This window comes from Mobula birostris, chromosome 3, assembly GCF_030028105.1.
Source record: "Mobula birostris isolate sMobBir1 chromosome 3, sMobBir1.hap1, whole genome shotgun sequence".
Lineage (NCBI taxonomy): Eukaryota > Metazoa > Chordata > Chondrichthyes > Myliobatiformes > Myliobatidae > Mobula > Mobula birostris.
In genome coordinates, this window is record NC_092372.1 from 31,447,139 (window position 1) to 31,472,333 (window position 25,195).

At 39.7% G+C, this 25,195-nt stretch overlaps 1 protein-coding gene across 3 annotated transcripts in view; it reads left to right on the forward strand.

Moving 5' to 3' along the window:
- Window positions 1-25,195, forward strand: part of npr3 (natriuretic peptide receptor 3) — an 88,850-nt gene that overhangs the window by 55,714 nt on the left and 7,941 nt on the right. For 2 of the 3 annotated variants that reach the window (XM_072252434.1, XM_072252436.1), the window contains exons 4-7: window positions 7,590-7,725; window positions 12,566-12,660; window positions 13,738-13,876; window positions 15,577-15,661. In XM_072252434.1, coding sequence (XP_072108535.1) covers window positions 7,590-7,725; window positions 12,566-12,660; window positions 13,738-13,876; window positions 15,577-15,661 — 455 coding nt within the window. The remainder of the gene's footprint in view (window positions 1-7,589; window positions 7,726-12,565; window positions 12,661-13,737; window positions 13,877-15,576; window positions 15,662-25,195) is intronic. The other variant, XM_072252435.1, reaches the window with a different exon arrangement.

Genomic DNA, 25,195 nt, shown 5'->3' on the forward strand with positions numbered 1-25,195 from the left:
AGCTTACTGATTAAATGGGCCAAAGATTTGGTCTGTTTCCTGATCCAGGTATTACTATCCAGGTATTGAGATAGAGTACATAGGGTGGAACTAATTCTGTATGTCCCATAACCAGATAAACTAGTCCTCTGTTGACTGCTATGAAAAGCACTGGTTTAGAATAGTGTCTGACATTACTGTTAAACCCAGCCTAATCCACAGAGAACAGGCTTTGTGGAAGAACTAGGTAAAGGGTAGTATTTGTGTTAGTCTCTATTGCTTCATTACATATTTTTACATGTTTCTTCTTGTTTGACAGACTCATGCCATTACAAAATACAATGGTGTGGAAGGAAATGAAAATAAAAAAATATATAATGTATTTTTCTCGATGAAATAATTCTATAGAGTTCTCAGGTTTGAATTTGGCATGAAAGTTGCACAAATGTGGAGACCATGTGAAAAGAATGTGCGCAATGTCATTGTAGATGTTCAACATAATTGCTAAGACCTAGATTTATTGTAAGAGGCTTCCATGTTGGCCATTTTTCTCTGTGATTTGTGATTAGAATCAGCATTATGAGCAGCCAGGGAATCAAAGGTATTCCACCAATTTCCAACTGAGAGACTTTACTTCATAAAACTGAATGAATTTCCCTAGATTATATTATTATAAAAATATTGGAGGAAAGCCTGGCTTTAGTAATAAAAAAAACTACCCCAAACACATTAAAACAATTCTTGGATTCTCTGTTGCCTTGATTTTTAAAAATAAACTCAGTGGTAGGTTTTTCACACATTATTGATCCCTCTAATGTTTGGCTAGTGGTTTGTGGATTTACAAGAACGTAAGACCCTAAGAGATAGGGAGCAGAATTAGGTCATTCAGTCTATTGAGTCTGCAGGAGCAGGGAGGTACTACTGCAGTTGTACAAGGCCTTGGTGAGACCACACCTGGAGTATTGTGTGCAGTTTTGGTCCCCTAATTTGAGGAAAGACATCCTTGCCATAGAGGGAGTACAAAGAAGGTTCAGCAGATTGATTCCTGGGATGGCAGGACTTTCATATGAAGAAAGACTGGATGAACTAGGCTTGTACTCGTTGGAATTTAGAAGATTGAGGGGGGATCTGATTGAAACGTATAAAATCCTAAAGGGATTGGACAGGCTAGATGCAGGAAGATTGTTCTCAATGTTGGGGAAGTCCAGAACGAGGGGTCACAGTTTGAGGATAAAGGGGAAGCCTCTTAGGACCGAGATTAGGAAAAACTTCTTCACACAGAGAGTGGTGAATCTGTGGAATTCTCTGCCACAGGAAACAGTTAAGGCCAGTTCATTGGCTATATTTAAGAGGGAGTTAGATATGGCCCTTGTGGCTATGGGGATCAGGGGGTATGGAAGGAAGGCTGGTGCAGGGTTCTGAGTTGGATGATCAGCCATGATCATAATAAATGGCGGTGCAGGCTCGAAGGGCTGAATGGCCTACTCCTGCACCTATTTTCTATGTTTCTATGTTTCCATCACGGCTGATTTATTATCCCTCTCAACTCTGTTCTCCTACCTTCTCCCTGTAACTTTTGACACCATTACTATTCAAGAACTTATCAAGCTCCGCTTTAAATATACCCAAGGACTTGGCCGCCACAGCTGTTGGTGGCAATGTATTCCCCAGATTTACCACCCCCTCACCAAAGAAATTACTCTCATTTCTGTCCTAAAGGGATGTTCTCCAGTGCCCTCTAGTCCTAGACTTCCTACAATAGGAAACATCCTCTCCACTTCCACTCTATTTAGGCCTTTCAATATTCGATGGGTTTCAAAGAGATCCCACCTCATTCTTCTGTTGACTGATCTCTTGCTGATGTGTGTCTTTTAGTGAACTGATCTCTTGTTCATTCAACTCTTTATTTTACTGACAGATTAGCTGGTCATGAAAAACTAACGAGTACCATGAATCCTCCCCATAAGATCACTTGTCAGTGAATGTGCTCCATTTAGTGAGAGTGGATTCAGTTCAGTTCTCAAGACTCGGTTTTTCTGTGCAAATTGGCATTGGCATTCCATACTGAAATGTAAAAACTTGTGGCACGTCATGACCTGAGATGAACATCATAAGCAGATGATAAAAGATGGAGAAAGCCATAAATAAACTTTTAATTTAGTAATCCAGGAGATCCTACCTTCTTGTCTCTTATTGTTTGCCCATTGATTCATTTTTTCCGTGTTTTTTGTATGATCTACAATTCTTATGGTAATTGCTCTTTGTGATTGTAAGAAAAAAAATTAGCTCAAATGCAGTCATTAGCAGTTTTTACCCATATTTCCTTGTTCCACAGTATAAATATTTTTTAAAATCAATTTTAATCAACCGTTGGCAGATTTATATATTTCTTTAAAGCAAGATTAGTTTTAACATAAGCTCTTAGCAGTTTTTACCCATATCCTCTAGCACCACAGTTTGTTGTTCTAAATCAAATCCTTACCTCTGGCAGTTTTATATAACTTTGTTTAGGCACTTTTTGTCCCGGATTCCAAATGGAAAAAGCCCCCTGCTATTCTTCCTTTGTAAATCAACACTAGGGGTCAGCCTTGCGACTTTTCTCCGCAAAGCCTCCAGTGCTAGAATAAGAACAAAAGGAAAAGAAGGCCGCTCATCTTCGTGACCTTGTATTCCCATTCATTCAGGTATTGACTGATCTGCACCTCGGATCCTTTCTTCCTTATTCCCTTGATACCTTTACTCAACAAAAGGTGATCCATCTTAGTTTTAAACATTTCATTTTATCTCCCAGCCATAGTCTTCTAGCCTTTCACTGCTCTTAATGTGAAAAAGTATGTCCTTATTTCACTCTGAGATAGAAATTTTCTCCATTCACCAAGCTTACAGTACTGCTGTAGAACATTCCTGAAATTCATTTCCCTTGACTTCAACGACTTCCCGATTTCCTTACAATGTAGGGGACACCATTTGGCCTATCGAGTCCATGCCAGCTCCTGTCAGTTCAATTCCCTAACTTATTTCCCTGTACCCTACTCTCTCACACATGTCCATTATTATCACCTCCACCTATTTACAACACCCCCCCCATGCTTATTCCCCCAAGAGCCAAGTATACTTGTGGTAATATGTAGCTGCAGTTAACCTAGCATCTCTCACATCTTGTGGTGTGAGACAGAACACCCAAGGAAAGCAGGCAGTCACAGCAAAAGCATGCAAGCTGCACAAAAATAGCTCTAGAGATCAGGCCAGAGCCCTGGTTGTTGGAGCTGCAAGACAGCTGCACTACCTTTACCAATTCACATTCTACTGACCATAAGACATAGGAGCAGAATTAGGCCATTCCGCCCATTGGGTCTGCTCTGCCACTCCATCATGGCTGCGTTATTATCCCTCTCAAACCATTTTTCAGCTTTATCCCCATAACTTTTGGCATCCTTACTAATCAAGAACCTATCAATTTTAAATATACATCAAGACTTGACCTCCTCAGCCATCTGTGACAATGTATTCCATAGATTCATCATGCCTGGCTAAAGAAATTCCTCCTCATTTCTGTTCTAAAAGGGCGTCCTTGTATTCTGAGGCTGTGCCCTCTGGGCCTAGATTCCATCATGATAGGAAACATCCTCTTCACGTCCACTGTATCTAGGCCTTTCAACATTTGATAGGTTTCTTTGGCTGGAACATTCGATATTCGATAGGTTACTGCTTTGGCTGAATAATGCAATGTGCTGTTAATTCTTGGGTTAATTTTATCACTGAAGCCACTTTTCTCTTCCAGAATCATCATAAATTATTGTACAGCTGTATTGTCACTCATGGACTGTATACATACTGTACATGATTTCCTTCCTACATGGGTTACATTTCAAGTGCCTTCTTACACATTTCATCTTACCCAATCTATAACTGTCTGCCCCAGCTAATTCTTCTTAGTGAATTAGAATAGTCCCTTTGAACCCTGTGTAAATGGAATCATTGCAGGAGCTTTGATGCTTGAAAGAAAATCTTCAAAGCACAGAATCCTCTGATGGTTGCATTTCAGAAAGTCATGTTACAATAATATTCCCAAACCAGGAAAAAGAAACTCTTATTGATCTCATTCATATAACCCCAGCACTGTTTCATTTTAAGGATTGATGACAGGATATTGTATATTATTATGATAACCCATAAGAACTTCAGAAATTAACCTTAATCACAGATCATAGCCGTCTCTGCTCTATTCTAATATATTTCCTATGACCATTTTTATAACACTCTTGACTGTGTTGCTTTAATACTTCTATTGTGTCAGTTAAAGTAAAAGGTCAGAATTTCTAACCTTCATTTTGAGGAAGTTCCTCATTTAGATAAATCCCTTGAATGGCAGACAACATTAGTGCAGCCTGCTGGAGCTGGGCCCATGTGATAACTGGAAAAGTAGAGGTTTTCATGCTTGCTGTTGGATAATCAGAATCAGAATTAGGTTTATTCTCACTGACATGTGTTACGAAAGTTGTATTGTGACAGCATATATAGTGCAAAGACAGACAATTACTACAAGCTACAAAAATAAATAGATTAGATTACATTATGAGAACACTCAGTCCTCTTTTTATTGTCATTTAGAAATGCATACATGCATTAAGAAATGATACAATGTTTCTCCGGAGTGGTATCACAGAAAACAGGACAAACCAAAGACTAACACTGACAGAATCACATAATTATAACATATAGTTACAGCAGTGCAAAGCAATACCATAATTTGATGAGTTATGGTACGGACACGGTAAGTAAAGTCTCAAAAGTCCCCAAGTCAATCGACTCCCGAGTCCCGGATAGCAGGCGGCAAAAGGGAGAAACTCCCGTATTGTTAATCTGTGTGATTTTGGGAGGTCTACTAACTATGTGTTACCTGACTGTATACTTTTATAATATAATTATTATTAATTAATGCAATCCCAATTGTTCTGTACTTATTTTTTGTAACGTGTATGATGTTGAAGCTACTAAAAAGATTGAAGGGAAACTCCCTGCCATAAACCTCCAGGCACTGTCAACTTGCCGATGCTTTGGAAGCAGCCGACCACAGCCGACACTGCGTCCATCCGTCCGAAAACTACGAGCTTCTGACCAGCCTCTCCGATACAGCTTCCCGAGCGCCATCCTCTGCCGAGCGCCTTCGACTTCGCCGCGGCCGTTGAAACACACAAAGCCGAGGATTTCGGGGCCTTCAGCTCCAGAGATTCCGGTTACCACACAGTAGCAGCGGCAGCGAAGCGGGCATTTCAGAAGTTTTCCAGATGTTCCTCCATGCTCTCACGTCTGCCTCCATCAAATCAGAATTGTGCATGGTCCCCTACTTGACAGATAACAGATACTCATCACCGGAGAGGCCTCCCGCACTGCCGTCGCACCGCCATCTTCTCCTCCCATAATAGTACAAAAAAATAACAAGTTAGTGTTCATAAATTCATGGATCATTCAAAAATCTGATAACATGGAGGCTAAAGCTATTCCTAAAAGCTGTGTGGACCTTCAGGCTCCTGTACATTCTCCCCAGTGGTAGTAATGCAAAGAGGGCATGTCCTAGATGGAGAGTGAATTTAATGTTAGATGCCACCTTCTCGAGGCCCCGCTTCTTGAAGATGGCCGAGATGATGGTGTGGGTCAAGCCTGATGAAACTGGCAGAGTCTGCAATGCTAAGCAACTTCTTGCAATCCTGGGCGTCGGAGACTACAAACCAGGCTGTGATTCAGCCAGTGAGCGTGTTCTCGAATGTACATCTGTGGAGAATTACACTGAGGTGTTGATACCCAGGAAACTGAAGATGCCCATCCTTAACACTGCTGACCTCCAGATGAAGACTGGTGTGTGTTCTCTGAACTTTCTCTTCCTGAAGTCCACAATCAATTCCTTGGTCTTGCTGATGTTGCATGCAAGTTTCTTGTTGCAACACCACCCAAGCAGCTGATCTATTTTATTCTTGCGTGCCTCCTCGCTGCCATCTGTGATTTGGTCAATGACAGTGGTATCATCAGCAAATTTACAGATACGTAGTGCTTAAACTGTGCCTATCTACACAGTCATGAGTGTAGAGAGAGTAGATTACTGGGCTAGGCACACATCCAGATTGCTCTGGTATGTCCTGTTCCTCCTACCTTTCCAAAATCGTGAGGATCAGTTCAGATTTATCAGCTGCGAAGTTAGTTGGAGCTTTTTTAACACCGATTTCTATATATTGCAATCATTCCTCAGAGTAAGCCACTGAAATATATGTGCAGATAATCTGATCATACCAGTATCACTTTGAAGGGTGAGGCTGAATATTTATCTGGAAATATTATGCGTTCACACCGAGAAATTCAATCATGTGATATTGCCTCCTTTGGTATTATATATAAATAGCTTGTTTCCTGGAATTAAACACGATTTTGATGTCTTTTGGGTTGCATTTTTCCACACTGAACATTTAGCTGGACATATTGCTGTTACAAAATACTCCTGAATAGATCATAATTTTATGATTTAACACATATAATAGACAAGCAAATCACAGAGAAAGCAATGCCTTCCTCTTTACCTTCCCTCCCATTCTCTGCTTTCTGCAGAGATTGCTCTCTTCATGATTCCCTCCCAACTTACCTTCCTACTGGCACTTATCCCTAACAAGTAGAGGAACTGCTACACCTACCCATTCACCTCCTCCCTCACCCCCATTCAGGGTCCCAAATAGTCCTTCCAGGTGGGTCAACACTTCATCTGCAAATCTGTTGGGGTCATCTACTGTACCGATGCTTCCGATTCAGCCTCCTCTACATTGGTGAGACCCAAAGTAGACTGGGAGGGACCGCTTTGTCAAACACCTTCGTTCCACCCAGAATAAGCAGAGTTTTCCAATGGCCAGTTATCTTAACTACAATCCCCACTCCCATTCTGATATTTTGGTTCATAGTCTACTCTACTGCCACAGAGAGTTTAAACTAGTTTTGCAGTGGGCTGGGAACTGGAGGCCCAGGTCAGTAAGGGAAGGTAGATGTCAGGAAAAGTATTGAAAGGCAAAATTGATGGGTCAGATAGTTTGAAGTGTGCATATTTTTAATGCTAGGAGTATTATGGGTAAGGGTGATGAACTTCGAACATGGATCAGTAAACGGAACTACAATGTTGTAGCCGTTACTGAAACTTGGTTGAGAGAGAGCAGGAATGGGTGATTAACATACCAGGTTATTGAAGTTTTAGAAAAGATAGAGGAGGAGGTAAAAGAGGGGGTGGAGTTGCACCACTAATCAGTGACAATATTACAGCTGCACTCAGGGGAGACATAGTGGTGACATAAAAGGATTAGTGTAGCGAGGCAATAAGATCACCAGAGACAATGTGGCCCATTAAACTGCTCTAAAGCTCTTTGACTCTAAACAGTGAAAATAACATTCAAATTAACAAATTGTCATGTAACTTCTGATGTTTTGATAAAGTATATTCCAAAAAGGACTGTAAATTAATTTGGCTGATGGTATTAGTTTTCAAATATTTCTTTATGCATCATTATTTCACTCCTTTGGGTTGAGTTTGCATTTAATTCACACTGTTCCATTTCATCAACTGCTTCTGTCTTCTGCAGGTAAACATGTTTGTTGAGGGGTTCCATGATGCCATTGTACTTTATGCCAATGCACTTCAAAAGGCTCTGAAGCGAGGATACAGTAAAAGCAATGGATCAGAAATTGTACAGATGATGTGGAATACAACCTTTGAAGGTAAGGAAGTATACATTTCCGAGGACCTATGTCTATCTCAGTACACCAAGCACACAATTTTAAAGACGTCATCTGTACTCTAAAAGCTAGAACTTTGGTAAAAAGCAAACATGAGGAAATCTGCAGATGCTGGAATTTCAAGCAACACACATAAAAGTTGCTGGTGAATGCAGCAGGCCAGGCAGCATCTCTAGGAAGAGGTACAGTCGACGTCTCGGTCGGAAACGTCGACTATACCTCTTCCTAGAGATGCTGCCTGGCCTGCTGCGTTCACTAGCAACCTTTATGTGTTTTACTTTGGTAAAAAGTACTTAATAACCTGACCAAATCAGACATGTAAATTGAAACAAGCATAATATATCTGGTTGAAATTAGACAATTAAAATGCATTGAATTAGTTTGATAGCAATGTGGCACTGATTATTTCTGAATTCAGATTAAAATACATATTCAAATAGCAAATTGAAAGTTCAAATCTGTTCAATTTCTTTCCCCTCCCCTGAGTTTATAACTCATGTCTGAATTCAACTCTTTTGGATGTGTAATAAATGGTGAAACAACAACTGAAAATATTTAAATAGTGTGTCATACCGTAATATATATGTCATTTCACGGTATGATGTACTCCCACAGAGTGTTCGTAAATAGATAGCAACTAAAGATTTAAGAAAATACTTAGTCTATTAGAATACTAAAAAAGTGTAAATGATGACAGTAATTTCAGTTTAATAATAGAACCACAGAATTGTACAGCTCAGAACTAGACTCTTGAGCTCAACCCATCCATGCTCATTGTGGTATCTTTCTACGCTAATCACCTTTACTTGGATTTGTCCCATATCCCTCTTCACTTTTCAGATCCAAATACCTGTCCAAATTTCTTTTAAGTGTAGTAATTATATCTGCTTCTGCCACCTCCTTCAGTGGCTTATTCCCTATAACCACCACCTTCTGTGAAAAATTGCCCCTCAGAACTCCATTAAGTTTCTCCTCTTCCCACCCCCTCACTCACTTTAAAACTATATCCTTAGTTTTAGACTCCTCTACACTGGGGAAAAAGACTCAAAATATCGGCCCTATCTTTACTTCATAATCTTAGAAGCCTCTCTAAGCTTACCCCTCAGTCTCCCAGAGTCCATTGAGAACAAACACAGGTTATCCAGTTTCTCCTTGCAGCCAAAGCTCTTCATTCCAGGCAACACCTTGGTGAATCTCCAACGTACTCTCTCTAATGCTACCACAGCATTTCTGTAGTGTAGCAAACAGAAATTACACAGAGCCACAGGAGATCCTGCAGGTGCTGGAAACCTTCAGCAGCACACACAAAATGCTGGAAGAATTCAACAGGTCAGGAGGCATCTTTGAAGGGAAATAAACAACTGACATTTTGTACAGAAACCCTCCATCAGGATGATGGGAGTATGGTACACATTTCTCCAAGTGGTCCCTAACCCATAATTTTTGGGTAGCTGCTCCCAGACATCCTGACTCTTTTAATCAATGTTTCTGTTTATGAAGGCATGATACCAAATGAGTACTTGCCTACCCTATCCATCTATGTTGCCATTTTCAGCAAACTCTGAGCCTGTGGACGGCATGATAGTGTAGCGGTTATTGTAACACTTAAAGAGCACCAGTGATCACCATTGTTGCTGTCTGAAAGGAACTTATACATTCTCCCTGTGGCTGCATGGGTTTCCTCCTGGTGCTCCCTTTTCCTCCCACATTCCAAATCCGTACAGGTTAGCGTTGGTATGTTGGGGCATGCTATGCTGGCACCAGGAGCATGGCAACACTTACGGGCCAGCTCCAGCATATCCTCGGATGCGTCTCACTGTATGTTTCAATGTTTTGATTTACACGTGACAAATGAAGCCCAAATTCGCTCTGTACATCAATACGGCTAAAGTCTCTACCATCTGCTGCATAAGTCACAGCACAATTTGACCTCCAAAATGCATCACTTCACACTTGTATGGATTAAATTCCATCTACAACTACTCTGCCAAAATTTCCAACTGACCTATATTCTCATGCATGCCATGTATGTGTATATATATATGCCAAAAAGCAAAGTTTCCAGGACCTATCCCCGTGGTACATCACAGAGTGAAGCCAGAAAAATAACTCTCCACCATAACCTTCTGCCTCCTATCACCAAGCCAATTCTGAATCCTGTTTGCCAACACATCTCAGACACCATTTGCTTAAATCATCTGGACCATGCTTCTGTGTGGGACCTTGTCAAATGTCTTGCTAAAGTCGAAGTGTATCACATCAAATGCCATGCTTTCAAAGATTTTCTTAGCTACTTCCTCAAAAGAAAACTTGATCAGATTTGTGAGACAGGATTACCTAAGTGAACATGAACTCTGTCCCTTAGGTTTTATTTTCAATGATTTTCCTACTACTCGTACAAGAGGGTGGCAGGGTAGAGATATAACTCTACCAGAGGAAGTGTAATGTGCTCCTTCCCTGTGCTATCCTGCAGGTCACTTTGGGCAAGGTTTAACACCTTCTTAGCCCCACCGCCCACTGCACCCCTGATCAGGGTCACATGAAGCCATGGTTGTTTGAGCAGCTGGTGCATTTCACAGGTCCTAGTTATGTGACAACTGACATCAGGCAGACAATCTCTGAAAAGTATGGCTGGGGTCATCTGTCTTGTAAAGACACTGGTCAGAAGAAGGCATTGGCAAACCACTTCTGTTGAAAACTTTGTCACGAACAATCATAGCCATGGAAAGACCATGATCACCTACATCATATGAGACAATACACAATGAACAAACCCATAGCAGGCTCTCAAGTTTCTAGGCCTATCCCTACTTCCCTTTTTTAACATAGGGGCATTCATACATTTGCTATCCTCTGGTCTTCTGAAGCATCATTCAAGGTTAACAAAGATGGAATATCTATGCCAGAGCCCCAGCAAATAACTCCCTTGAGAGGGGAATTAAATACCCACAATCAGTGTACACAATTTTACACACAAAGTCTCTTGGCAGCCTGGTGAAACATTTTCAGTATGGAAACTTATAGGAAAGTCACAGCCCTTATCTTAAAAAGCAGTTCATGACACTCTGTACATGTAGCCTACATCATTTTACTACTGGTTGAAGAAAAAGTTTATTGATTAATATCATTTACACTCTTTTAAACTCAACACAGTAACAGACATAAAATGCAAGAGAAAGATTTCAAGCAATTCCTTTCTTGAGTGATAGCAATCAAGGTGGTACAAAATACAGAAAAAAAATGTGCATAAATGCAAGTAAAGATCTTTATAATTGCCATCCCATAGCAACAGTAAGAAAAGTGAGTTTAATGTTTCTACTCCATAAAATATAAGTTCAAATATTTCAATAGGAATGTTTCATCTTTGACTAAAAATCCTTAGACATCCTTATCCGATAATATGTTAACAAATGTTTTAAATTGGGATTCAGCAGGTCAAGTTGCAAGTTAGAATCAGAATCAGTGTTATCGTCACTGACGTAAGTCATGAAATTTGCTGTTTTGTGGCAGCAGTACAGTACAGGCATAACAAATTACCATAAAAATTAATTAAAAATCAGATAAATAGTGCAAAAGAGGAAAAGCGACTGGACTGTTCAGAAAGCTGATGGCAGAAGGGAGGAAGCTGTTCCTATAAAATTGGTTGTGGGTCTTCGGCTCCTGTACCTCCTCCCTATGGTAGCAATAAGAGGACATGTCCAGGATAATAAGGATCCATAATAATGGATGCCACCTTATCCTCAGTAAAGCAATTACTAATACTTGTTTCTTAAAGCTTCTTGTTCTGTTGCCCTAGCAATGTTTTGGTCCTCCTTTTCTGAATTCTGAAACCATATGGATATCTGTGCTTTCTTCTCTTTTGGAAACAATTTATATCTTTTCTTATGAGCTAATACTACCTTCAGTTTCTCACGTTCTAACCTATTATAATCACTGTTTCCTGAAGGCCTGTATTTATTAATTAACTCCCACTTATTGCACAATTAAATAGCTGGTTCCCCTTTTGGTTCTTTAAAATCATTCCAGCGCTGAGATCCATTTTTGTTGGATATAAAAATCAGATGGAATGGATCTTTTGAGGCTAATGTCAATAATGATCTAATTGAAATGCTAAGGAGTTAATGGTGCAGAACTCCTTCTAAAGCTTGCATATGGCTGTGTATGCACTAGATTCTTCTTGCAGGGAAGTTGGGTGAAGTTCTGTGGTGCTAATGAGCTACATAAATACGAAAAGAGGCAAATATTACTGTGATTTAGGCATTTGGAAAAGAAATATCATCTGGCTGATCTGGCGACATGGAAGTAACCAAGTTGTTGAGTTGTTCTGTGTAGCTCTTGGTGAACTCTTCAACAAATGAACTTTGGAAGGGACACAGTTCATGGCCTGTTTGAGAAACACATCACAATGCACCAGAGGGAGTGGTGTGGAATTTTCTCTGTCTGTCCAAACACATTTCAGACAAATCTATGTTTGAATTGGCCCATATTCAGAGTCCCTTTGCCTTAAAAAAAAAGCAAAACCAAAATTATTTTAATGACTCTAATATTAATTGCTGTTTGGAAAAGTCATGTATTCTAATAGCTGGAATTATCCAGCATTCTATTAACTAAATTAGAAAATAATATGGCAGCCAGAGTGAACACAGACATTAGAAAACAATGGCAATTTATTTGGGAACGCCAACAAAAATGTTGGAAGAAGAATGGGATTTCCTGTTCTATATTTCTTCATGAATCCATTGAATCATCTCTTGTTTCATTTGGAATTGAAGAGCTTTCCTTAGTTAATTGATTTCATCATTTGGCGCATTCCATTTATCAGGCATAGCAGGCCAGGTGTCAATTGATGCCCACGGAGACCGATATGGAGATTTCTCTGTGATCGCAATGACTGATCCTGTAACTGGCACACAAGAGGTAATTAAAATAGTTGCTTTTCAATGACATTTTTTGTGATATTATCATAAATATTTGCATAGGAATGAATTAGCAGTTTATTGTGAATTGCTGAATATGCCTTTCAACGGTGTAATAATCAAACTTTATTATTATTGTATTCAGTTGTATTTATCTGTGCATGATTTTATTTAAATACTTGAAAGCTAAAGGTTGAGGAATGCTAATTTGTATTTCGCTGTCTTTGCATGTAACCAACAACATTTCAGACATAGACCTAATCTGGATGAAAGGAGTAAATACACATTAATCTTTAATATTGCCATCAAAAAAGAGGTTTTGCAAGGTGGTCAGAAAGTGTGCAAATTGTGTATTATCTTATATAAGTTATTGCAGCAGCTGTAACAAAACACATTCTTTTCATCTCTTGGGTATCATGCTCCTTTGGTTCCAAAAGCACTGAGTTCTTTCCAATAATATCCACTGTGTGCCATAGGAGAGATTTACTTTTCTGCTTCCTGATACTTGGTAAATAACAGTTAATCTTGCATTACTAAATTTGTGAATTGTTTTTTGAGTTACTATATACACTGAAGGATTGCACATGCTTTCGAACCACTTACAGACTTTTAATTATTTTATCTCACTGTGTATGTAGCTTATAGTATGTATCTTTGAGATAGAGGTTACTGAAATTGGTACAATGTGCCAAATGGTATCCTTCTTTATTGAAACATACAATGACTCTACAGAGAGTGATGAAATCAGTTGTCTTTCCCAAACCTAACAATTATATATTGCTCTCCAAAATTCCTGAGTCCTTTCATTGGTTTAATTTTCAATGGTCCCAACCTTTCCCAACACAGCCACTTTTCCCAATCTAGTGGGCAATATTTCTTCTGAAAACAAATAGTAACAAGTAACATCTGAGGTTGCTTATGGCACTGAAGTTGGGCTTGTTGGTTTTTAACTCCAGATAATAAAACAAGGAAATTATTGATAAAGTGATTTGAGGAAATACACAGAATCTGTCTCAAAGGGGCGAAGAAACTTTCAATTGTACATATTCTTAATTTTCCTGTGTTTACTTGATTACAGGTAATTGCTGATTACTATGGCTTGAATGGAACCTTTCAGCTTAGGCCAAATGTGAGACTTCCCTGGGCAAATGGAATTCCACCTCCAGATGAACCAAGCTGTGGTTTTTCCAAGGACAAACCTGCCACCTGTAAATCATGTAATTTTTCTTCCAATATTAAACTTTCTCTCATTTCAGAAAGACTTGGGAGAATATAAATGAGTATATACTGTATATACAGATGCTGGTCCTTAGGTTCATCGTATCTACACTTGGTCTAAGCAACCCATATTCCCGTCAACTTGCCTTAGACTTTTTCCACTCCTCGAAGAAATTTAAAGTTTACAATTAACCTGCCAAACAAGAAAGCTTTGGAATGTGAGATGTCAGTACTAAACTTGGGCTGCTGAAGATCTGAGCTGCTGAAGATCTGAGCTGCTGTGCCACCTAATATAACTAGTAACTCTAATCATTGCAATCTGATATGGTCATTCACTACCAATGAGCAAAGTAACAATAATGGAAAAAATGTGTACTAGCAACTAAACAGTGGCCAGCACCAGATAGTTTTAAATCTAAGTAGGCATAACTATAATCTTAATAAGATCTTGTGGCTTGCAAGCCATTCCTTTGGATTTAAAAAGCTGCAAATGTCACAGTTAATTAAGAATGACAAGAAAGGAAAACAGGGAAATTACAGATGATAGCCCCACATTTGTTGTTGGGAAACTAGTCTTCACTTAAGAGTGACTGAACACTTCAGAATTTACTAAAATGACACTAAATAATTTTGGCAGTCAACAAACATGCAAATCCCAGTGAAACATTCTGCACTTAAAAGTCAAAGACAGAGTTTATTGTTATATGCACTAGTACATGTATGCGCAGGTGCAGTGAAAAACTTCAGCAGCATCACCAATAAGCAACATTCACGAGAAGAAAACATAGATTAGACATAAGTTATATATAATCTTTCCATGAAAAATATAGACAGAAGATCCATTCTAGTGCAAATTGATCCAAATAGAGCTTACCTATCTTCTCCATTTCCATTGTCAGTGTCATTTATATTGCATTTCACAGCTTTTTTTTTACTATGGGCACCACAGTAGTGTAGTAGTTATCGCGACGCTTATACAGTTCGGGGCATCAGAGTTTGGAGTTCAATCCAAGTGTCCCCTGGAAGGAGACTCAGTATGACCTCCCCGTGGAATATGTGGGTTTTCTCTGGGCCTTCTGGTTTCCTCCCATAGTCCAAAGAGTCGGTTAATTGGTCATTGTAAATCCTCCCACGATTAGATTAGGGATAAACTGAGGTTAGTGAGGGTTGCTGGGTGGCGTGGCTCAAAGGGTCGGAAAGGCCTATTCTGCACTGTATCTCTAAATAAAATTTCAAGAATATCAAAACTGGGTTCCAAGGATTAAATTAGAAAGCTTATTTATACATAGTCAGAGTTATAGTCTCTGAGAAAATTGAGTTATCTTGTGGAAATAAGAATTGAAGCTGAATGCAAATGGGTAAGGGGGAGATGGTGGAAGATCAGGGTCTACAAATTAGTGTACAACTGACAAGCATTTATGGAAGAAATTTTTAATAATTCCATAACAGGCAGTTGTTAATAATAAATCTGTGACCGTTACATTTTTTTTAACCAGGTATGATTAGCTGATGATTTCATTGCAGAATTTAAATTGGAGTCGAGGTAGTTATTAAACAGGTTTATAAAAAAGTAGTTATGGAAAAATCAATTTTAAAATGGTAAAGTATAGTTAGGGAGGTGCACCTTCTGAATATTGGCATTATTTAATCTGAATAACTAATCGGTATGGACAATAATGGCTTGTCTTGTTCTGTGTAGGTGGTCTTGGAGAGTCTGCGGTCACAGGCATTGTGGTTGGCTCACTGCTGGGGTGTGCCCTACTGCTCGCTTTTTACCTGTTCAGGTAGGAATCACCGTTTGGGGAATTCAGCCTGAGTGAAGAAAATAAATGACATTTTCTTCCACTGGGTATTTGCACGGCTTATTCTTCAACTTCAATAGAATGGGCATTTTAAGAAACAAGTCTTTTACTCAGTTTTAAAAAAATGCTGTCAGTATGCATCTTGGCATTTTGTTAGATTCTATGTGTCTAGGGTTCGCAACTAGTAGGACATTGTCAGGGCTCATGGGGCTCTACGCGGGCTACTAGCCTAATACAAATTAATGAATAAAATGACTGCAGCATGCAGAGGTCCTCCCTGACACCATTAACATCAAGCAGTTGGTCTCACAGCCTCTACTGAGGTAAATAATCAGCTGTTGTCGAAAGAAACTCAAGGCATATTTTAAGAACCAACTCATATATCACTGCACAAAAAAGTCAAATTGAAAAATACAGCATGAAACGCCTCACTCTCCCTGGAGCCTTTTTTCTTGGTAATAGGTTATTTCCTAAGTTTTATTTAAAGCTTTAACAGCAAAAGAATTTTTCAGCAGAATTGTTTCTGTGACCTTTCAGAGGTTCTGTTTCACACATAGGTTTGACTGTATGATTTCATTTCCCCTGTGGATATCACACTCTAGTGCTAATGGTAGAAGATAAACTGTATTGGAATGCAGCATAGCTGACTGAGGTCAGAGTACTGTAGCCCAAGGCAGGGTCTATAATTTTGAGTGCAAAGGGTAATACAAGGGCAGCACTAAAAACCAAAGGCTGCCTGTTCCCATTTATCATAACTACTTCATAAGTTTTCTATGCCTTTATTCTTCCTTCAATAATGTAGGCGTCATATAATCACCCATATCCATCGGAAGTAGGGGCCCATGTCTCCTGACCTGATCAGTAAATGCGCTACTGTTGGTGGCTGTTATCCTCTCAAGAAGCCTGAATTTAATGCCATTTCCAAATCTATCTGTCTAATCCTTTCAGTGACAGTGTGGGCATGTTTCAGAATGACACCTCTGACTTCGAAGTTACCAAAATATTTTCACATTGATATTATTCCCACAAATTTAAAGAATACAGAAAACACAAGGGAAGAAAGATGGTAAATATTGTGGCATTGAAGCGCATGGATAAATCGCTGGAGCCTGACCAAGTGCATTGTAGAATATTGTCAAAAGCAAACAAAGAAATTGCTGGCAGAGATTTTTGTATCGTTCTCAGCTACAAGTGAAATAGTAGAGGACTGGAGGTTGGTTCATGTTAATGTTGGGCCCTTATTTAAGGAGAGCAGCAAAATAAGAACACTATAGGCTGGTGAGCCTTAGAATCGCCTCCAGTAACGTTTCCACCTCTAATATAAGAGATAGGATCTATCTCCATTTGGAATGGTAAGGGCTGTTTAGGGATAATCAGCATGGCTTTGCTCATGGGAAATTATGTTTTCTGAATTCCAGTGAAGATTTTGAAGAGGTGGCCATAAGGATTGACAAGGGCAGGGCAGTAGATGTTGTCTACATGGATGTTTGTAAAGCTTTTGGCAAGCTCCAACATGGTAGGCTGGTCCAGAGAGTGAGATCTTATGGGGTTCTGTGTAATCTAGCCAACTGCATACTTATTGGCTTGGTGTAATGAGACAGAGTGTGGTAGTGGAAGGTAGTTTTTCAGGGCCATGATCGGTAGTGTCTTGCAGGCATCAGTGCTGGATCTACTGTTGTCCATCAAACTTATTAATGATTTGAACGAGAATGTTAGTGGAATGAATGTTAAGTTTGCAGAAGGCACCAAAGTGAAGGTTGTCTAAGGTTACAACAGGATATAGCTCAAGTGGAAAAGTGGACAAAGGAACGGTGGATGGGATTTGATTCAGACAAATATGAAGAGATGTATATTTGGAAATTAAAGCTTCCATTCACTGGCAGAAGATTCACAGTAAATGACAAGACTCTGGAGAGCATAATGGAACAGAGAGGCCTTCATGTATAAGTACAGAGTTCCCTGAAAGTGGTGACACAGGTAGACAAGGTGGCGAAGAAGATGTCTGGCATGCCAGCCTTCATCAGATGAGACACTGAATTCAAGAGATTTTATTATTAGATTAGATTATGAGGACTCACAGTCCTGTTTTATTGTCATTTAGTAATGCATGCATTAAGAAATAATACAATGTTTTTCCAGAATGATATCACAGAAACACATGACAAAGTGACTTAAAAACTAACAAAAACCACATAATTTTAACATATAGTTACAACAGTGCAAAGCAATACCATAATTTGATAAGAACAGACCATGGCACAGTAAAAGTCTCAAAGTCTCTCGAAAGTCCCATCATCTCACGCAGACGGTGAACCTCCAGCGCCGCCAACTTGCCGATGCAGCATCCTGGAAGCATCCGACCACAGTCCGACTCCGAGTCCGTTCGAAAACTCCGAGCCTTCGACCAGCTCTCCGACACCGAGCACCAAGCACCATCTCTGCCGAGCGTTTCGACCCTGGCCCTGGCAACAGGCAATAGGCAAAGCCGAGGATCTGGGACCTTCCCCTCCGGAGATTCTCGATTGCACAGTAGCAGCGGCAGCGAAGCAGGCATTTCAGAAGTTTCTCCAGGTGGTCCTCCGTGCTTCTCACGGCTGTCTCCATCAAATCCGGATTGTGTACGGCCCCCTAGTTAACACATGCAATATTTATTCGGAACGGCTGTGCGCACTGCGTCGTGCCGCCATCTTCTCCTCCCTCCTTGTTGGGACATCATGTAACAGCTGTATTGGACATTAATGGGATCTGGGCTGTACCCTCCAAATATCCAGACCTGCCTCTCGTTTTTTTTGCACTACCTTACTTTCCATTTTTCTATTTTCTATTTATAATTTATAATTTAAATTGTTAATATTTACTAATTTTTACTATTTTTAATATTTAGTATTTGTAATCCAGGGAGCGGGAAGCTCAGAATCAAATATCGCTGTGACGATTGTGCGTTCTAGTATCAATTGTTTGGCGACAATAAAGTATAAAGTAATGTCTCAACACTTGGAGAACGGTGTGCATTTCTGGTCACCATACAATAGAAAAGGAAGATGTGTCTAAGCTAGACAAGATGCAGAAAGGGCAAAAAGGGGTATTGCCAGGGGTCAAGAGCTTCAGTTATAAGAAAAGAATGGATAGGCTGGATTGAACGAGGCTGTGGGGTGACTTTATAGATGTTTTATAAAATCATGAAAGGTGGATGGTCACGGTCTTTTTCCCAGGATAGGGGAGTCGAAAGTTAGAGGCATGGGTTTAAGATGAAAGGGGAAAAATTAAAGGGTAACTGGGTGTCAGGTTTTTCATAGAAAGGGTGATGAGAATATGGAATGATCTGCCAGAGGAGATGGTAAAGATTGGTACAATAAAAATTAAAGTTATATTGACAGGTTCATGGAAAGAAAAGGTTTAGAGGGATATTAAACCAGTACAGGCAAATGGGACTAGCTCAGGAAGGAACTTCAGTCAGCAAAGACAAGTTGGGTTGAAGGGCCTGTTTCTATGCAGTATAACTCTATGTCTTCATTACTAGAAATCCTCTGGAACAGGAAAGAATTTATTTGATCACTTCCTCTGTCTGTGACTAGCCAGAAGGATGGAGTAGACGGAATGGGAAATCTTAACTTCGATGACTACAGTAGTGTTGAAAGGTTACGCTTTGATCTCCAGATGTGCTTAAAAGCTGGAAATTGACAGGGTACTTATTCGATTTTGCACACACAGGTGGGAGGCAGTCTCACCCTTTGAATGTACAATCAGAAACTTACCTCTTAGAAGCATTAATTCCTTTATTCACAGAAGAAGGCCCATTTAGATTCTTCAAAGTGTTTAAAGGAGATGGTAACCTAAAAGGAGCTCATTGAAAATAAATCTTTTCTGTGAATGAGACCATTGAAGTGTATGAGAGGTGGAACAAAATGCAATATTTTAACTTTTTCTGACAGGCCAGATGGGCTGCACTGGTTGGTTCCTGTACAGCCAATGAAATGTAGAATGTCACGGCCAAGAACAAGGTCATACAGCCCATACCTGTATCGGCTTTACCATAGAGCCATTGAATTAATGCCACTTGGCTGTTCGTTCCTCATATCTCTGTAATACCCACTGAGTCTGTTTCCATCAGTTGTAGATTATTAACATAAAAGGGCCTGTGGCTCACAAGTCTCAATTATCCCAATTGCAGAAATGCTGGACAAACTCAACCAGACAGGCAGCACAGGTGGAACAAGAGGGAAGTCAGTGATTCTTTGCATTGACTGGTTTTCTTTTCCACATGCTGCTTTACTGGCTGAGTTCTTTTGATTCAGATTACCAATATCTGCTGTGTTTTCTGTTTTGCGTGATTAACCCCTGTTCAATTTCATCACAGCAATGCACAAGGTTCATCGAGATTAACTATTATACTGCTTCTGTCAAGTAGCCAGAGATAACTACCTTGCCCTTTGGCTTATTAGGAACGATCATTTGGCTTTAGACCATATTCATAGTCATACTTTATTGATCCCGAGGGAAATTGGTTTTCGTTACAGTTGCACCATAAATAGTTAAATAGTAATATGTGAATTATGCCAGGAAATAAGTCCAGGACCAGCCTATTGGCTCAGGGTGTCTGACCCTCAAGGGAGGAGTTGTGAAGCTTGATGGCCACAGGCAGGAATGACTTCCGTTGACGCTCTGTGCTGCATCTCGGTGGAATGAGTCTCTGGCTGAATGTACTCCTGTGCCCACCCAGTACATTATGTAGTGGATGGGAGACATTGTCCAAAATGGCATGCAACTTGGACAGCATCCTCTTTTCAGACACCACCGTCAGAGAGTCCAGTTCCATCCCCACAACATCACTAGCCTTATGAATGAGTTTGTTGATTCTGTTGGTGTCTGCTGCCCCAGCACACAACAGCAAACATGTTAGCACTGGCCACCATAGACTCGTAGAACATCCTTAGCATCGTCCGACAGATGTTGAAGGATCTCAGTCTCCTCAGGAAATAAAGACAGCTCTGACCCTTCTTGTAGACAGCCTCAGTGTTCTTTGACCAGTCCAGTTTATTGTCAATTCATATTCTCAGGTATTTGTAATCCTCCACCATGTTCACACTGACCCCCTGGATGTAAACAGGGTCACCGGTGCCTTAGCCCTTTTTTATGCTGTTTTATTCAGCACGGCCAGGCCCAGTCTACTGACAGGAGGTGGATTCACAATCAATGACTTTCCAGTTATGAATGGCCAATTCCATCCCTGAATGAATGAGACCAATGGATTTTTTAAAAAAAATATTAATGAATTAAAGGATTCAGAAAGTAGTGGACACAGCCCAGTGCATCACAACCTATAGGCTCACTTTGGAAGACTCTTTACTACTCATGTTCTCAGTATGTTTTTCTTTAAATGCACAGTTTGCCACCTTTTCCCCATGATGGTTTGTCAGCCTTTGTCTGTTTATGTGTATTTTTCATAGATTCTATTGCATTTCTTTTTTCCCTGTAAGTGCCTGCAAGGAAATATATCTTAAGGCAGTACACGGCAACGTATACATACTTTGCTGAAACTTTACTTTGAGCTTTGATTAAGGGATCTGGGATTACTGCAGGAAGATGGTGCTGACGTAAAACATCTTAATAAATAATGGAGCATGCATGAGAGGTTGAATGGCCTTGTCCCACCTCTAATGCTAATTTTGATTGCCAAGTGCTGTTGGCCTAGCAACCAAATTTCAAGTTAACATTTCTAATGAACAGGAATATTTTATGGAATGCTGCGGAATGGTAAGATATAATTCATGCCATGATGTCATGCTTTTAGAAATAAGATTATAAGTGTCAAAACAAAATGGAATCAACTAAGAAGGAAATATTTAATCTTGGGTATATCATGCTGGAATGTTCTAATTCAAGGGTTTAATTCAGGTTCTCAATTTCCATATTACTTCTCCAGCATTGCTTCAGCCAACAAATATACGCTCTGAATGCCCACTGATGTATTCCCAATTATTCATGCTTAAGCTACTCAGCAGTTTTAATGTTACAATGCTGAGGAATGCTTGCTGTTTTGAAAAATGAAGACTTGTAAGTGGACTTTCTGTAGGTGAACAGTTGAGTGAGATACCCTGTATTTTAGCAAACTTGTTCATTATAATTGAACTAATCCATCTCAGTGTAGCCAAAGAGGTTATTAGCAATGAACCCACAATTTGGTTATATGATCATTGGTTCAATGTCTCCAACAGTGCCAAAAATATTTGATGAACCAGATTAAGACCAATGGCAATTATCATGCATTGCAGTTGAGTATTAGGTTGGTCCAGCTGAGATATGGCTGTTTAAGTGTACCAAACAGTTGAGTCATCAGGTAGGATGCAATGGACAGGTGTTGGGAAATGGAGGCATCCACTTGCCTTCCCACTCTCCTGGTCCTGCAGTTGTGCTGATTTAGGCCAAGGGCCTAAAAATGGAAGTGACAGGGACAGCCTAAAGGCTACAATATTACACAGCCACACAAGCTCTATAAAATGCCAGGAAGCGGAGGCTGTTTTGCAGTTGTAACTATGAAGGATCACGACCACTGCCGGGGCAAGAATCAGAGACCAGCATGATGCATTATGTATCGGTACACACATCGACTAGATAGTGAAGGCATGGAATCCCTTCTGGTTCTATGCCGGCAGGTGCAGTCTCGAAATTGATATTCAATGACAAATTACACCAAAATCAAGACATTAAAAATAACTTTTATGAATAATGATTTGGAATCTTTACACTCATCTGAAGGATGACACTATGACTTTTTTTAAAATAGTATCCCCAGTATACTGTACATGTATGACCATTCTACAGTGAAGTGAATTAGGTGTAAACCACAGCCCCTCTCACTTGTATTCCTGTATCTAATGTGATTATAGCTGATCTGATTGTAACCATATCCTTACCTACTCTAGCTAATCATTCGCTTCTTTGCTTCTCAAGAATTTGTCCACCTCTTCCTGAAAAATATACAAAGACTCTGATTCCACTGGCCTTTGAGAAAGAACATTCCAAAGATTCACCATCCCCATAGAGGATAAATTTCACTTCACTGGTTCGATTCCCGCCACTCTCTGTAAGGAGTTTGTACATTTTCCCTGTCATCGTGTGGGTTTCCTCAGATTGCTCCAGTTTCATCACATATTCCAAAGATGTACAATTAGGTTTAATACATTGTGGGCATGCTATGTTGGTACCAGAAATATGGTGACACTTGTGGGTTGCTCCCAGCACATACTTGGACTTTGTTGATGCAAATGAAGCATTTCACTGTATGTTTCAATATGCATGTGACAAATAAATTTAATCTGCAAACTCCCACTGCTCCTATTTATTCACATTCTCTTTCCTTGACTTGCACTTTCTCCAGGTCTCACTCGTTCACTCTCTTGTAGCTTCATTCTCTCTCTCTTGCTCTCTTTCTCTCTCGCTCTCTCGCTCTCTTCCCCTCTCTCTCTCCCCCCCAACTTCTCTTTCTCCCTGCCATCATATTCTGCATCAACAGGAACTGAAGATGCACGTTAATATGTGCAGCTGCTGGGTTTAGCCAGACTAAATGCACAGACTGGTTGTGCCTTAAGGTTGTGAGGTATAGAGAGAGGCAGAATGGAGAATACCATTTTGACAGCAGGAGCTCGGTGAAGTGGCGGGAGCAATCAGATTGTTTTAAACAATGAAAGAGTTGGGGATCAGATGTCGATGGTTATGTGGCAGGCAGAATATTGTCTGCTGAGTGAGGCACAATCAGCTAATCCTGTGAACCTATTTGGGGTTGTGACCCACAATTCAGGAAGCCTCCACTTTAAGCCAGGAGAAAACTGGAAATCTTTGGAAAGCTATTGACTTGCTTCAGGCACTGCAAGAAAGAGTTGCAATGGCTAGCTCTCTTAAATAGAGTTGTTCAGTGACCTCCCTTGCATAGCATCAGATGCCAACTGTGAGATGGTTGCAAATATCACTCAGTAAGAAATTTGGAGTTGTCGTAGCAGCAGCTAAGACCTTCCTACTGCAATGGGTACACTTTACCAGGAGAATGCTGACTAATGCATGCAGATCTGTGATCAACCATTTCAAAGATCAAAGTGAATTAATTATCTGAGTATGTTTGTGTCACCATAAACTATTTTGAGATTTATTTTTTGCAGGTCTTCACAATATAAACAAAGAAGTACAATAGAATTAATGAAAAAATACGCAAAGTCTGGCAAACAATCAATGTAACAACCAATGTGCAAAAGAAGACAAACAATGCAAATAATTTTTAAAAAAGTAAATAAATAATACCTCGATCCTAAATTGCAGATTATTTGAAAATGAGCCCATAGATTTTGGAACCAGTTCAGAGTTGAAGTGAGTGAAGTCGGCTGCTCTAGTTCAGAAGCCTGATAGTCGAAGGGTAATAACTGTTCCTGAACCTGGTGGTGTGTGTTCTGAGGCTCCTGTACCTTCTTCCTGATGGCAGCAGTGAGAAGAGAGCATGGCCTAGATGGTGGGGGTCCTTGATGAAGGATGCTGCTTTCTTGTTTTGCAGATCAATCATTTATCATGATATGTCTTCTGGAAAGCAACATCAATTATGATGTTTCCGACACAATATATAAATTCAATTTCTTTAACTTGGTAACATGATTAATTCGGATGTTCAGCTTGTGGCAAGAGCTTTACAATCATTTTCACCTATCTCCTTGCATTTGGAGTGAGGATAGCTTTATAAGAGACCTGTGACTTGATTATAAGCCATCCGTTTAGTCGGTTATAATATGCAGAATCAAAAGATAGAGTTATGGAAGAGAGGGGAATGAGAAATGTTTTCCTCAAGACTTGTTCTGCAAAATTATAAGTACATTTCAAAGGGATGTGCTTTGTAATCTGTTGGGAATAATGTGCAGAGTAAATCTAAGTGAATACAGTTAACAACGTTACCACACTTAATGACCAAAGAAACTATACTGTGGAGAAAAGGGAAACACTCTTCTTGTTTTCATTAATCTTTATTTGAAATGGCAATAAATATTTCACTATAGTAAATCATTTTGTTATTGAGTATCAAGAAGTAATTCTCCTAACGTGATTGTGACAGATAATCCTGACTATACCATAATACAATGAACCAGACAGCGTATTTCAACATGTGTTAGTGGCGAGTTCCCTGCAACAAGTTTTCACAGGAAAATTACCCTATTATTTTAAAAATGTGGAAAAAAAAGAAACCACACAATTTGAAACGTCTCTATAAATTAGGCATGTCCTGTAGCATTCCTTACTGACTTTGGAAGTGTTCTAGTAAAGAAGTTTAGCACATCAGAAACAAACACTGTCAAATATTTGTTCTGGAATGTTCTCTGAAGCCATTTCAAATTCAGATTGATCTGAAAAGAAACTAAGATGGATCTGTTTAGAATTATTCCAATTTGTCCAGTTTGGACTTCTGACAATTGTAGACACAATTCACTGTCTGGTTCAGCTAAATGCAGCTTCACATTTTTATAGCACAGATGTTAAACCCAA